This window comes from Pituophis catenifer, unplaced genomic scaffold, assembly GCF_029215685.1.
Source record: "Pituophis catenifer annectens isolate HBS135680 unplaced genomic scaffold, rPitCat1.0.hap2 SCAF_1, whole genome shotgun sequence".
In the NCBI taxonomy this organism is placed as follows: Eukaryota; Metazoa; Chordata; class Lepidosauria; order Squamata; family Colubridae; genus Pituophis; species Pituophis catenifer.
The window spans coordinates 134,479,426-134,493,859 of record NW_027256881.1 but is presented as its reverse complement, the minus strand read 5'-3'; the positions used below and the strand labels follow the sequence as shown (position 1 = coordinate 134,493,859).

The following is a 14,434-nucleotide window of genomic DNA, read 5'->3' as shown; positions in this document are numbered from 1 at the left end:
ATTATTTTCTTGCCACTGTTACTCCAAGAATGTTTTCTCTTTAAAATCAGACTTACTGGATATAGTTGCAAATTCTATTCAACCTTCTAAAAGTATTTATTTACCAAATTTAGAATTGTTGAGATTTAGGTGAAGCTACTGAAATTTAAAAGCTTGATATGGGCTTGCTATGCTGAAGGATTTGTTTGGATAGGCTTATTTTACCCAAGAAACAGAAATATGTTTTCTTTCACCAGATAAATGATTTTAGAAACTTTCTGTTTGAGTGATAGCTTGCTGGAGGGAAAAGTGTTTCATAATTGTAAGCATATGAGTTGCTATGAGCCTTTGCTAATGAGTAATGGTATTTTCTCTTCATTAAAAAGCATTATTTTGAACCCTTTTTTTGTTTTTTTACAAAGTTTCTAAATATTTTATTTCTGTTTAATAAAGATTATTGTTCATAGTGAGCCAGAGAAGTCTAAAGAAAAACACTATAACATGGCAAAAAGTCAGCCTGATGAAGAGAAGGATGCCTGGGAAGTCAAGCAGCTGCTAGAGGTAGGTTTTCGTGTGTGTATGTATGTGTGTGTGTGTGTGCGCGTGCATTTTAAATGATAAAATTAGGTATAAATAATTTCTTGAGACTCACTTCTCACTTAAGATTTGGGGGCATCTCCAAATTACAACATATTTTAAGGAAGTTGATAACTGAATAGTTCAGGAATAAATATATAATGTTACATCATGAAAGAACATTTTTTAAAAAACCCAAAGGAAATAGCTTTAAAATATGGCTCATGATTTAAAATAAACTAAATGCTTATCCAAGCTCTCAGAACTATGGCAAAAATGTTGATGCAGCATGCTTTATCAAGTATATCTTAACTATTTTTCAATCCTCATTATGCAGAAATTCTATTATAGGGTGTTTACTTCCTTTCTGGAATACTTCACTATGTGATCCTGAGTAATTTATGACAGAAAAACAATCTTAGGCAAAATATTGTCTTGGGCAAGGAAAACGGATCAGAGAAAAGTGTTGTTTGGTGATGCTAGAAGTGGAATCTCTTATTTATTGATCTCCTTTCCTAATTTATTGAACAAGCATCTCTAAACTAAAAAAGTGTTTGTTTTATTTGTCCCCCAAAGCAATTCAGTTATGACATAGCTGAAAAAGCTGCTAAAGTGTGCCTTGCTCATCTATTTACATACCAAGATTTTGATATGGGTACTCTCGGATTAGCTTACGTGGCATCTCAAAAACCAAACAGCCATGGTGGCATCTGTCCAAAAGGTAAGTCCCTTTCTACTTTGGATTTGGTTTTTCTTCTAGGAAATGAATGTAAATGTCTGAAGAAAAAAAAAGTATGTATCTACTGTAGGCAGTTAAGTGTTGTTGGGGACCTATAGCAAAGGTCTCCGATCCTTTTTGGCCAGGAGGAACATTTGAAATGTTTGAGGCTGTGTTCTGGCACTTGCACAAAAGGCCTGCTTGGAGATGGGCCTGCTTCTTTACAAAGTGACTGTCATGGGAAACATAAACTCATCCCACAAGCATTGCTTTATTAGAATGCTACCTGCTACCTCAATTTCTTATTAACCCTGCTTAATTTTTTCCGGGAAGATGTATACATGTCCAAACATGCACTAGATTATATTTTCCCATCATTTTCATTTTTCAGGCTTATGGGCCAAAAGGCATTATTGGAAATAAAATTTATGGTAAAAGCTAGTAATTTATTTTCTAGTATTAACTTAATGCAAGTTCAGGCAGGACAGAAACATGGTAGGTGTCAAAAGACTTTCTCTTAAAAGTCAAAGCTGAAAAGAGACTTGAACTTTCCAGAATATCTAGTTTCTTTAGATTTAAATTGGTATTAAGCATTAACTCCTTAAAAACAAGTCAACAAAGAGTGGCATGTTTGCACGCTAGGAACACTCCAGTGTATGTTCCCTTCCCTGGTGAGATAGCATAATTGTGAGAAGCATCAGTCAAAGAGACTTGCCAAGATGTGTTCCTAAAATTGTGAATCCTCCTGTGTGTATCCACAATGGTCTAGCAGTGTCGAATGACTCTTGATATTTTTATCTTCTCTTCCCTAGCTTATTCTAATTCGGTACCAGGAAAAGCTGTCTATCTTAACAGTGGCTTAACCAGCACAAAAAACTATGGCAAAACAATCCTTACAAAGGTATTGCAAATTATGGATACCATTTTAAGGAAATCAATAATATTGTTTTTCTGGCTTAATTTTCTGATGATTCTTACTGTTGAAGATGATCTTTCCTACCAACTATGGTGAAAAATGGGTCAGGCTGACTGAACCCTTCTGAACATTTTGGAACCAGGCTCCCTTTCTTCTAATTTGCACATTTTTGCCCAATTTGGTGCTTAAAAACTTAATCATGATGATATTCACTGTCAATTACATTTTGTTGGATCAGAGTATAACAATTAAGTAGTTGGGCGTATGGAGCATTTTGTTATTTTAAAACTTAAAAGAATGCCTAAAGCAAGAGCCTTGATAGTACAGTGGTTTAGTGCACCCTGTCATTAACACAGCTGCCTGCAATTTCTGCTGGTTCGAATCTCTCCAAGGCTCAAGGTTGACTCAGCCTTCCATCCTTTCTAAAGTAGGTGAAATGAGGACCCAGTTTGTGGGGGCAATAAGCTGACTTTGTATAAAATATACAAAAGAATGAAGGCTATTGCTTAACGCATTGTAAGCCGCCCTGAGTCTCCGGAGAAGGGCGGCATATAAATCAAATTATATATATATAATTGGCTGTGTTCTGATTGGGTGGAGGTGTGTTCTGATTGGTTAGGGGCTTGGCTGTGCTCTGATTGGATGGGGGGTTGGTTGTGCTCTGATTGGATGGGGGTGTGTTCTGTTTGGGTGGGGGCTTGGTTGTGCTCAGCTTAGTCTGAGTTGCAGGGGGATTTGAGCTGGTGAGCTGCGTTGTTGTTGTTTGGCTTCGTGTTTGTGGCCGTGCGAGCTCTTCATGGTGGGTGTCAGTCTGCTTCATGTATGGATTGGAGGGGTTTAAAGTGGCTAATGATGCAGCTGCGGTCTGGCTTCTGGTCCTTGGTCGTGGCTCATTATCAGTGTGGGTTTGAGTCTGCTTTCTGCGTGGATGTGTGGTGGTGACATCCTGTGTGGCTCTCGTGAGTGTGGGTCTGGTGTCATTTGTCGTGTTAGGGACTCGTTTGTCAATAAGGGCGGGTTTCCAAATGGCTGGTAGGTGGGAGGTATCGTCTCGTTTGTTCATGCTGTGTGGGCGTTTTTCTATCTCGATGGCTTCTATGATTATTCTGTTGTTAAAGTGTTCAGTTTTGGCGATAGCCCCCACCCAAACAGAACACACCCCCAGCCACACCCCAGATTTTGGGATGTCTTATTTTTTTTCCATGTACAGGAGGTCCATTTCTCCTTGCTCACAGTGGGGAGGGGGAGGTAGAGCTGCCACATGTGCCCCGCACCAGCTTACCTCAGGGTTCCTGTAGTCTCTGGATTGTTTCTTGGTTAATGGAGCACTTGGTTAGTGTGGGTTGGTTAGACTTGAATTTCTAATTTGCTCTTGATTCCTTTGCTGATGAGGATATCCAGGAAGGGTAGTATGTTGTTTGTTTCCCTTGTGAATTGTATTCATTTGAAAATGCTTGTTGTTTGTTGCATGTATCTTCTCTAGTTCATTTTTCAATGTGACAAATAAATGTGGGAGTGCTGTAGTTTCTAGACCTTGCATTACAGTCTGTGTTATGAGTCATCAGAGTGGTGATCCCACGGGTGTTCCTCTGATTTTTCCATCAAACTGAAATTAGGTAATGAGGTTTATGATTCTAGATATTTCCATAATTGCATCTTCTTCTATATTTAGGTCTTTAACTCTCTGGAGACACTGTAGTGAAGAGTTGATGGAATATTCGCTATCCTCTGTGAGATGTACAAGCTTGTTCTAGGTTTTTTGGGGCTATGTTGTATGTTGACCTCTTTAGTAATGATACAGTTAGATGAAGAAGTATGCTGGGCTTGTGTATTTTGGGTGTCCACAGAACCATGGCAGAACAGGTCCACAGTTTTTCATCTTCCACTGTTTTTTTTTTTTTTGTTTTTAATGATTTGACCTTTCTTGGTTAGGTCACTGTGGGTTCTCTTGATCAGGTTGTCCACTTTCTATTATTAGGTTGATGTTTACTGGAATGTAGATTTCTTTGTCCTTGAGTAATTCTTTGGATTTTTGTACGCATAATGTTCTGCATATCATGTATACCCTACAGAACCCTGTTGTCTGCTGAGAGGATGGTACTGGTTTAGTCCTCCTTTAGGTTTTTAAGGTTTTTATGTTTTCTGCTTGAGTTGGTTATGCTTTTTGTTGCACTGATCTATGGTATAATTGTTTGTCTTAAGTTTTTTGGATCTATGTGACATGTTCTGTGTTTCATATGTTCTTCTAAGGCTGCAGGGAATTCTAACTGATTAGCATTATCCATTTACAGTTGACACTTTTCTGGAGGATATTGTGTACTACAGTATACAGTGGACAGCTGGACATATTCAAATACCTCTTTGCTTCTGGGGTTTAGCTTTGAACAGTTTAGTTTGTAGATTCCTTGGTGTTCTCTGAGCTTGGTTTTGCTTGCAGACGTTTCATTACACAACTAGATAACATCATCATTTTGTTTTCATTTAACAGGAAGCTGACTTAGTTACTACTCATGAGTTGGGACATAATTTTGGGGCAGAGCACGATCCCGATAGCATGCCACAATGTGCTCCCACCGAAGATCAAGGAGGAAAATACGTTATGTACCCTATTGCTGTGAGCGGGGACCATGAAAACAACAAGGTTGTTGTTTTTTTAATCTCCACGTTGTTCCATGTATAAATAATGTCTATGTGGGGAAAGATCTTTTAAGTTTTACACTTCAGTTTAATTTACCATTGCAAATATTTCAGTGTTTCATTGCATTTTTTAAAATACGGACTGATTTGAGGAAGGGTATCAAAAGAAAGGAAAGAAGGAAAAATGTAAAATCAGGAATAAAGCAATAGAAATCAAGATGGATGCTAGAAATACCCACTCTGGTTCTGAACTGTGACAAGAGATCCTGGGTTAATGGATCTAATTGATTATGTAATGGGGGGCTGACAGAGGCCTCAGGTGGGTGAATTCTATACCAAAGTTTGTAACTACCCACATTTGCAAATGACAGCATTTTACAGCTATTATTTTCCCTACTTTCTGTAACGTTTTTAGATGTTTTCGAACTGCAGTAAAGCATCCATTCTTCAGACCATACAAAGCAAGGCTCCAGAATGCTTCAAAGAACGGACCAACAAAGTATGTGGCAATTCCAGAGTGGATGAAGGGGAGGAATGTGATCCTGGCCTCCTACATCTTCAGAATGATCTTTGCTGCACATCCGACTGCAAGCTGAAGCTGAATGCAAAATGCAGGTGAGGCAGTAAACTAAACTACAGAAGAAACAAAATAAAATAATTGGCTACAGAAGGAACAAAACTGAAGATGGGTGTGTGTGTGTCACTTGAGTCTTTGTTTTCTTATATTAAAGTCAACAAATGCCAGTTCTTCAAACAGGAGTTGCAACTCCAGAAAAATTCCCCTATTATGTCCACCGATTCTTGGTATGGCAGTAGAACCCCATTGAGAAAATTTGGATTTCATGGGAGGGGGCTTAAAATGTGGGGTGAGTTGAAACCTGGTCTTCCCCATCCAGTCTCCCATAGCCTCCAGGCACTCAGGAAGCACCTCAACAGCACTGCTTGTTGGCCCTAAGGTAGACATCTATAGTGTCAGCAATGTACTTAGGGCATCTAATGTCATGCCAGTGAATAATGTTACCCATTGACTTCATATACAAATGGTAAATAGGAACAGAGGATGAACAGAGCTCTGAAAGAGCCCATGGGAAAGTTTGGAGACAGGATGAAAATTGTCTAACGCAGTTTCTGTAAAAAAAAAAAAAAAAAAAAAAAAAAGCAGATTTTAAAAAAAGTATACAATCTTTATGGCAATCTTTGCTATTTCTTGGAGTTTATCAATCTAGATATTTTATTATTTTTTGCCCATCTGCTTAGTGATCGAAACAGCCCCTGCTGTAAAGGATGCCAATTTGAAAGTGCAGATAAGAAGTGCCAGGAAGCTATCAATGCAACCTGTAAAGGGGAATCCTATTGCACAGGTAAGTCCTTTATTTTTCTATCTAATAATAGTCCTAAACTATTTTTGCTTTTAATTTCAATTTTTCAATAGTGCACCCTGTATATTTTGGAGTGGTGCAGTGGCCTAGAGGTGGAGCTCTCGCCTCACAATCAGGAGGCTGTGAGTTCGATCCTAGGTAGAGGCAGATATTTCTCTCTCTGGGCACAATGAGAATATATCTGCTGAACAAATCTCTGCATTGGTGTCAGGAAGGGCATCCAACCAGTAAACACTCCGCTAGCTCCATCCAGTTGCCCAGACTCCACCCTGCAAGGGATTATGGGATCATTAAATGAAGATGATGATACCCTGTATATTTTAGTTTGGAAAAAGTTATATTAAGATAATTAACAGTTTTATTAATAAATTATGAATTTTGCATTCCAAGACAAATGTGTTTCCAAAACAGAAATTTCTTGAAAAATATATTCCCAGAGTTACCTTGATGATAAGGTGGGCAGCCAATAAAGTTTATAAATAAATAAATAAATAAAATAAAATGTGCTTATGTCCTTTCTTCTCCTTGCCAGGGTTATGAACTGAACATCCTACCCAACTCTAAATCTGAGTTTATAATCTTTAACTCTTTAAAAAAAAAAAAAACCTGAGATAAGATGTAATTCAAGGTTCTGGTAATTACCTATAAAGCCCTTCATGGTATGAAGCCTGATTATCTGTATCTTAACCCTCATAATTCTAACTCTCAAAAAAACTGAGATACACACAAAAATATTAAAGCATATTTTCAGGCTAATTTTCTTACTTATTTGTAAAATGTATAGGTTGTCCCAATTAGCAACCCTGAGGGTTGCTTATAGAATACTCAGTAAAAATGCAATAAAATACACACAAACAGAATATCTAAAATCCATAAAACAAACAAATCATTTAGAAAAACCAGAACGTTACCAAAAAGTCTATCACTTGTAAGCAAGGCCTGGGGATAGTGCCAGTTTTTAAGGATTAGTTTAAATAAGGCCAGGATGGGGGCTGTACAAATCTCAGGGGAAATAGTATTTCAGGGGGGCGGGTGCCCTGATAGAGAATTTCCTCACTTTCTGGCTCTTACCAGATGGCATTGTGTAATTGATAGGACTGGGAGCAAGCCAACTTTGTCAGACAATGTGGGATGGATAGCAATTATAAGGGTTAGGATACAGACAATCCGGCTTCATACCATGAAGAGCTTTATAAGTAATTACACCAGAACCTTGAATTGCATCTGGAAGTCTACTGGCAAGCATTGTAGTTCATGGAGCAAAAATGTCACACAGGCAGGCCATGGCATGCCCATAACTGCCTAGGCTGCTACATTCTAGACCAGCTGCAGCTTCCAAGTGGCTTTCAGGGAAGTGTAGTGTGCACTGTTGTAGTCATAAGGTAACCAACACATGAGTGAATGGGAGATACAGAGGTGGGCTGTTTGGGGTTTGCAGGGGTTCAGGAGAACCTTTAGCTAAGATTCTGTGCAGTTCGGAGAACCCCCAAATCCCACTCCTGGCTGGCCCCACCCACCCCGCTCCTCCCAGGAGTTCCCACACGGCCCGTTTTGGATGCAGGTAAGTGCAGGGTGTGCGCAGAGGCTCAGGGAGGATGAAAAATAGGGTTACCGAAAGTTTGGGAAGGCCAGAAATGGGCCCGTTTCCAGCGTCCGGAGCCTGGGAGGCTGTTTTTGCCCTCCCGGAGGCTCGAGGAAAGCCTCTGGAGCCCAGGAAGGGCAAAAACACCGCCCCCCCCCCCCGGCCATGGTGCAGGAGGCCAACTAGCCACGCCTACCATAACCATGCCCACCAAGCAACCGGGCAGAGAACCCCTTGCTAAAATTTTTGAAGCCCACTCCTGGGGAGATACAGTGTTCCAGTGGTCCTCCTTTTTCTTTGGATGGGTCCAGTCAATGATGATGGGTGTGTGTGTGAGAAATTGAGCCAGAGATGCCTCCTATGTAGGACACTTCAGAACTTTTGCCCCTCTTTAAATGTCTATATGAAGCCACTAGGTGTGGTCATCTGTTGGTTTGGCATCCAGTATCATCAGCATGTTGCCTTCTGTTGTAGGTTTTTGGAGAGGGATATTGAGCAATGCAGACTGCTTACGCATGGATATAATTGCAACTGATCCATTTGTAGATTCACAAGTGCACTTATTAACATTCTGGAATGAAAGCAGCTTTAGTATAAAGTTTTTGTTCTGATAAATGATTTAGGAGCAAACACTGCACTTCATGCTTGATCCCTGAGATCCTTCATCTCATTCTTCGATGTTATCTATTAAAATAGTTTCACCAAAATCAGAGGTACAGGGGAAAGGAGAAAATGCTAATTGTGAGGTTTGTTTGTTCTATACAAACAAAGATTGTGCAGTAGTATCTCATGAAGAAACTTTTATATTTATAAAAATATAAAGCAAAAGGAAGTTTCCCCTCAGGTTACTGACAGAATAATAAAGCTGAACAAATGTTGGTCTGCTTAGATTTTTCAGTCATTTTGGTGGAAAAGAGAAAATTTAATCTGGTGGTAAACAAGTGATGAAAAAGTGTCCAAAGCTCAGCCTATAACATCATTTACATTATACTTTCATTTGGCAGTTGTTTACCTCAGCTCTTCCTTTTAGTAGTATGGTAGAAGTTTCTTGAGATAAACCTCAAACTCAATCCATTTTCACTCTCTAGAAAATCATACAAAGTGATGTGTATTTTTCCCCAAATACGCCTATTCTGATGTCTGCCACCATTTTGTCAAATCCACTTACAGGGAATAGTAGTGATTGTCCTCCCCCTGGGAATGCCTTGGATGACACCGTCTGCGTGGATTTGGGAAAATGCAAAAGTGGTGAATGCATCCCTTTCTGTGAGTGGAGGAAGAACCTCAGTTCGTGTGCTTGCAATGGTGAGTTCAGCCTTCTTGTCTGCTTCCTTTGGACCAATGCTTCCTTTGATCCCTGAGTGAGAGCTCTTCTTTTAGGATTTTCTCCTCAACCAGGACCTTGACCATTGAAGATGGATTCCTGGAGCTACAGGGCAAAGGATAGTTTACCAAGAAATATTGGGCATAAATATGGGTGCAACAGTTAGGGAGAGTGCCTCAGTGTACTGACAGCCCCCTGTCCGCTGAGCTTGAAGTTTTCCTTGACCTTCCTCTCAAGAAACATCTTACCCAAAATTGAAGACAGAATTAAGGACAAAAGGCAAACAGTCCCTGTTTTTCTTGGAATAAGTTTTCTGGTCCTAGATTAGAATAAAGGTAGTTTTATTTGTTCGGTGGGCCCTCTTACAGCATTTATTTCATTCAAAGGCATTTCCCCTCCCCCTTCCTTCTCTTCATATCCCATTTGGGCAACTACTTCAAGACCTCTTTCTTGGCTCTCTTCCTTGTCCTTTATCAGGATTCCTTGCTTAGCAACAAAGCAAAAATAGTGAAATCTCTTCGGTATTCTGTAGACTCCTTTGGATGTTCAGAAAACTAGCAACTCTTCCATTGTGGATCCAGATTTCTCAAGTTCTCCCTTGCAGGGAAAACTTCCAGGCATAGAAGCAGCTCTTTTCTTCAGAGCCTGGGGTCAGGCTTTCTAGGTCAGGAAATGGGAGCGGCTGAGAGTCTTGGAAAGTCTAGGAAGATGCTGAGAGGCTTGTAACTCCATTACAAGCCTGTCAGAGGCCTTCTCTATTTCCATTCATCTCAAATCAGTCCAAAGCGGACATATGGAGTTTTTTCCCCTCAGGTTTTCTACTTTCCCACTGTATCACAGCTCCACATTCTCCTAAAGTCCCATCCCGCTTGTCCTCTGTATGTGTAAGAAACCATGAAAATAGCAGGATTAGCACAGGCATCCCCATTCTTATTGAATGCCATTTTTTAATAATGCCTGCTCTCTTTGGGACTCCTTTCTGCTAAGAATCTCTCCCTGTGTGGAAGAATCACATTGTTCCCTCCTCACACCTTGAAATATCTTTTGATTTCTAATACAGATAGTCCTCGATTTATAACTAGCCACTTAGTGACTATTCAAAGTTACAACAGAACACCATCACCCCCAAAAAATACTTACAACTTGGATTTAAAGTTCTAATGGCCATGTCCCCCAGTCACATGATCACATTTGGGGTGCTTGGCAATCACCTGCATCCATGGCCATTTGCAGTGTCCAGCAGTCATCTGATTGTGATTTACATTTTTTTGCCAGATACGTCTGGTTTCTGGTTAAAAAAAGCACCCATTGTGAGCAAGGGATTCATTTAATGACTACTGTGTTCACTTTACGACCTCTACATTCACTTAAGGATCATTGGAAAAAATTAAAATTAGGTCAATTGTGCAAGTGCCTCGACTTATGACCATCATGACATACGACAGAAAATGAAGAAGTTAACCTATCCCTAACTATGCATGATAACTACTTTAGAATTGACAAAAGGCCAGTAACCAGCAATGTGTGAGAATGATTTGAAGATTAGTGGAAACTTTTGAAGAATGATCTGTTTCCTGTTACAAACATTTCTTTACTGATTATTTATGTATCCTGTTGTTTGTGTGACAAAGCTGGTTTGTTGTGGGTCCTAGTTTTTGAGATCCAATGTAATGCAACACTGTTTTAGTTGGGTTTAATTACAAAAGGAAGCCTTTGTATGACATCAAATTGTGCTTCATTTTGCTCTAGGATTTAATGAAATTCCATAGTTATTCTTGCTCTATTGGATGGGCTGCACTCCGTATTTTAAGTTTATGAAAATATTTGTTGTGATGCTCAAATACTTCATCTTTATGATCTGGATAAGTATAACCAGAGAGAGATATGATTAACAATAGAAAATGATTTGCTGTTAAGAGCCAAATAACCTTCCCTTACCACTTTTTTAAAAAAATGAATTTCAGAAACGGATAACTCCTGCAAAATCTGTTGTCGAGATAAGTCTAAGAAATGCATCCCTTACCGTCATGATATCACCCAGGACTTCTTCTATTTGAGGAAGGGAAAGCCCTGCACTGTGGGATTCTGTGACACAAACGTGAGTATGCATACGTGATCAGAGTGTATTCTCTTTTTATCTATCCCTGGATATTGGTCCCACATTCTGTAGATTGCTTTATTCCTCTTTTTTGATCATAGTTGGTGTGTTCTAAAATACACCACCGGTAGTTGTCAGTTTAATGACCATTCTTTTCAGCAATTGTTCGAAGTTATAATGACACCGAACAAAGAAAGTTATGGCTGGTCTTCCAAATTGTGAACGTTTCAGCATTCCTAGTGTCATGCGAATGTGATTTGGGTGCTAGGCCAAAATGGTCACGTGATCGCTATTTTGCCAGGCAATGGCAACAAGCAAAGCCGGTGGGGAACCCAGCAGGAGGCTGTAAATGGTAATCATGGAACATCATATCTAAAAATCTTGTGGGATTCATTGTACAACCACAAGTGCAACTGTTGTCAGTGGTCAGTGCCGTCACGTGACATTGCGCTTTATGACCGCTTCACTTAATGATGCATCTCTCAGTTCTAATTACCATTGTTAGCTGAGGATACTTGTATTAGTAGTTGTTCTAGAACCACATATCCTGTAGCTTTTGTTACGTTTTTGCTGATCATTGCATTTTCTTTTTATCCGTTTTATTTGTTTGTTAATGCCCATTTTTCTGGTGGTAGCTATATTTAGCCCAAGGAGCAAATAATTTCTTCTCTACCTCTACCTAGATCTCCTTTGTAAGGGCTGCTCCCTGCTGAGTGTTGGAATCAAAACAACCATCCAATTAATTTGATCTATAGTGAAATTAAGGTATTTTCCATGTTACATGGAAAATGTGTGTGGGTGTATGAAAGAGAGAGAGAGAGAGAGAGAGAGAGAGAGAGAGAGAGAGAGAGAGAGAGAGAGAGAGAAGAAGAAAGAAAGAAAGAAAGAAAGAAAGAAAGAAAGAAAGAAAGAAAGAAAGAAGAAAGAAAGAAAGAAAGAAAGAAAGAAAGAAAGAAAGAAAGAAAGAAAGAAAGAAAGAGAAGAAAGAGGAGGGGGGGAGAGAAATTTGGTACAGGATGTTGCCAAGATAATTAAATTTGGCCATACCAAGCAGTTCTTTGCATTGGAAACGAAGTCTTCCAGCTAAATAGTCCACTGTGCATAAAGATGTCTAAATAACTGATCAAGCCAGTATCAGCCCTCTGTCCCCATCCTTTCCTTTCCTCTATTCTGTCATATTTTGAGGTGTTGTTATGGGAAAGAAAACCCAACAACAAAGCCTGTTTTGTAATGAAATTGCAAAGCCACCAATAGTCCTTAGTTTTTCTTATTTCAAATTGATTAATGGTATAGTTTTCTAGGAAATTAACTCACTACCAACTTTTGTTGCACTTAGCCTGTCTTTTCTGTTTCTCATTATTCTTCAGATAGGTTGTTCTGTCACTAGGATGGAAACTTGGTTTTCTAAGCCAGCATTGTGTTTTACAGGGCAAATGTGATAAGCGTGTGCAGGATGTGATTGAACGACTTTGGGTTTTCATTGATCAGCTTAGCATCAATACATTTGGTAAGATATGCATCTTCCACTGCTTGAAATCTTACTTTCAGCCCATCTTTTCTATTTCATGCAGTGTTCTGTTTGCTTTTTGAAATGTGATAGTTAAAAAGCAGTTTTGTCAATAAATTTGATAGCATTAATATATCTAATATTGATCTGATTATTTAAATCATGGGTGTCCAACCTTTTGGCTTGCCTGGGCCACATTGAGTGAAGAGCAATTGTCTTGGGCTGTGTTGAGGATATTGTTGTGTTACCAACCAGCAGAGCGTAGAGCACAGAGAAACGTTGCTGAGAGCAATGAATAAGAGATGTGCAAACTGGTTTATCAAAAGTTTACTTTATAGTGAAAAAAACAATCTCATAGTCTTTAAATCAATCCAAGTCTTTGCCAGTTAAATCAGTCCAGTGATACAAAAATCTTCTTACCACACAGACAGTAGTTGGTTAGAATAACAAACTCACTCTGGTTCACAAACCACAATGGTAGCAGATCCATCAAACGATGATAGCACAATGATAGCAACTCCTCACACAATGGTAGCTTATCATCAACTGAATACGTTACAGTACCTTTCTTAAATACATTCACAACTAATTACAGCATGACTCAGCATTACAATGAATCAGCAGGAAAACTTTAAAGTCGCACAATACATATTCATATTAAAGTTACAGAACACATATATTGCCTGGACAACTTGTTAGGCTCAAACCATATCCTAACAGGCTGCATATAAAATATATAATATAATTAATATATATAAATAATTTTTAAAGTCACATAATGTTAAAAGTTTACGATCTTGTGAGGCTACACTACTAGCTGTCCAGGGCTGCATGGATGGGCCATGATTTGGACACACGTGATTTAAATATTTGTATTAACTAGTGCACCTAAGGTTTTAATAAAATAAACAATGTCTTTCCTCCATCCAATCGTGAATAATTCTGGATTTATAATCCAATCATGGAAATTCTGGCTATGATAATAGATTCATAATTGGCATCAATCCTATTGTTATGCAGGGCTATGCAAATTGAAGGAACAGGTTTGTATGTATTTCCAAGGGGAGTGGGAGAACTTTTTAAATGTTATGCAAAAAAAAAGAAAAAAAGAAGTCATATAATTTGTGTAACTATTTACCCAGCAAAGGTAAAGATGCTTGTATTTCATTTCCAAGTTTTGCTGATTCTTCTTAATTTATTAAATTGACATATAAGAAGATGGGATGCGGTGGCTAAGACGCTGAGCTTGTCGATCGAAAGGTCGGCAGGTCAGCGGTTCGAATCCTTAGTGCCGTGTAATGGGGTGAGCTCCCGTTACTTGTCCCAGCTTCTGCCAACCTAGCAGTTCAAAAGCAAAAAAGGCAAGTAGAAAAATAGGGACATTTGGTGGGAAGGTAACAGCATTCTGTGCGCCTTTGGCGTTTAGTCATGCTGGCCACATGACCACAGAGACATCTTCAGACAGGGCTGGCTCTTCGGCCTTGAAACTGAGATGAGCACTGCCCCCTAGAGTCGGGAACGACTAGCACATATGTGTGAGGGGAACCTTTACCTTTACCTGGGAAGACAGTATTAAATGCATACCCTGGAGAAATGTCTAGCTTCCCATTTTCCATTCTTTACTGATAAAAAAATCTCTTTAAAGTTGATAATTTATTTCCTGATGTTTAAGGTACTTCAGTTATTTCAACATAATACGTTCCTATTTTGTCACATTG

At 39.1% G+C, this 14,434-nt stretch overlaps 1 protein-coding gene across 1 annotated transcript in view; it reads left to right on the top strand.

The window, feature by feature from the left end:
* Positions 1-14,434, top strand: part of ADAM17 (ADAM metallopeptidase domain 17) — a 29,864-nt gene that overhangs the window by 11,271 nt on the left and 4,159 nt on the right. The window contains exons 8-16 of the mRNA XM_070932979.1: positions 433-540; positions 1,132-1,276; positions 2,086-2,174; positions 4,678-4,830; positions 5,242-5,441; positions 6,084-6,187; positions 8,958-9,092; positions 11,076-11,209; positions 12,638-12,716. Of these exons, the coding sequence (XP_070789080.1) occupies positions 433-540; positions 1,132-1,276; positions 2,086-2,174; positions 4,678-4,830; positions 5,242-5,441; positions 6,084-6,187; positions 8,958-9,092; positions 11,076-11,209; positions 12,638-12,716 (1,147 nt within the window). The remainder of the gene's footprint in view (positions 1-432; positions 541-1,131; positions 1,277-2,085; positions 2,175-4,677; positions 4,831-5,241; positions 5,442-6,083; positions 6,188-8,957; positions 9,093-11,075; positions 11,210-12,637; positions 12,717-14,434) is intronic.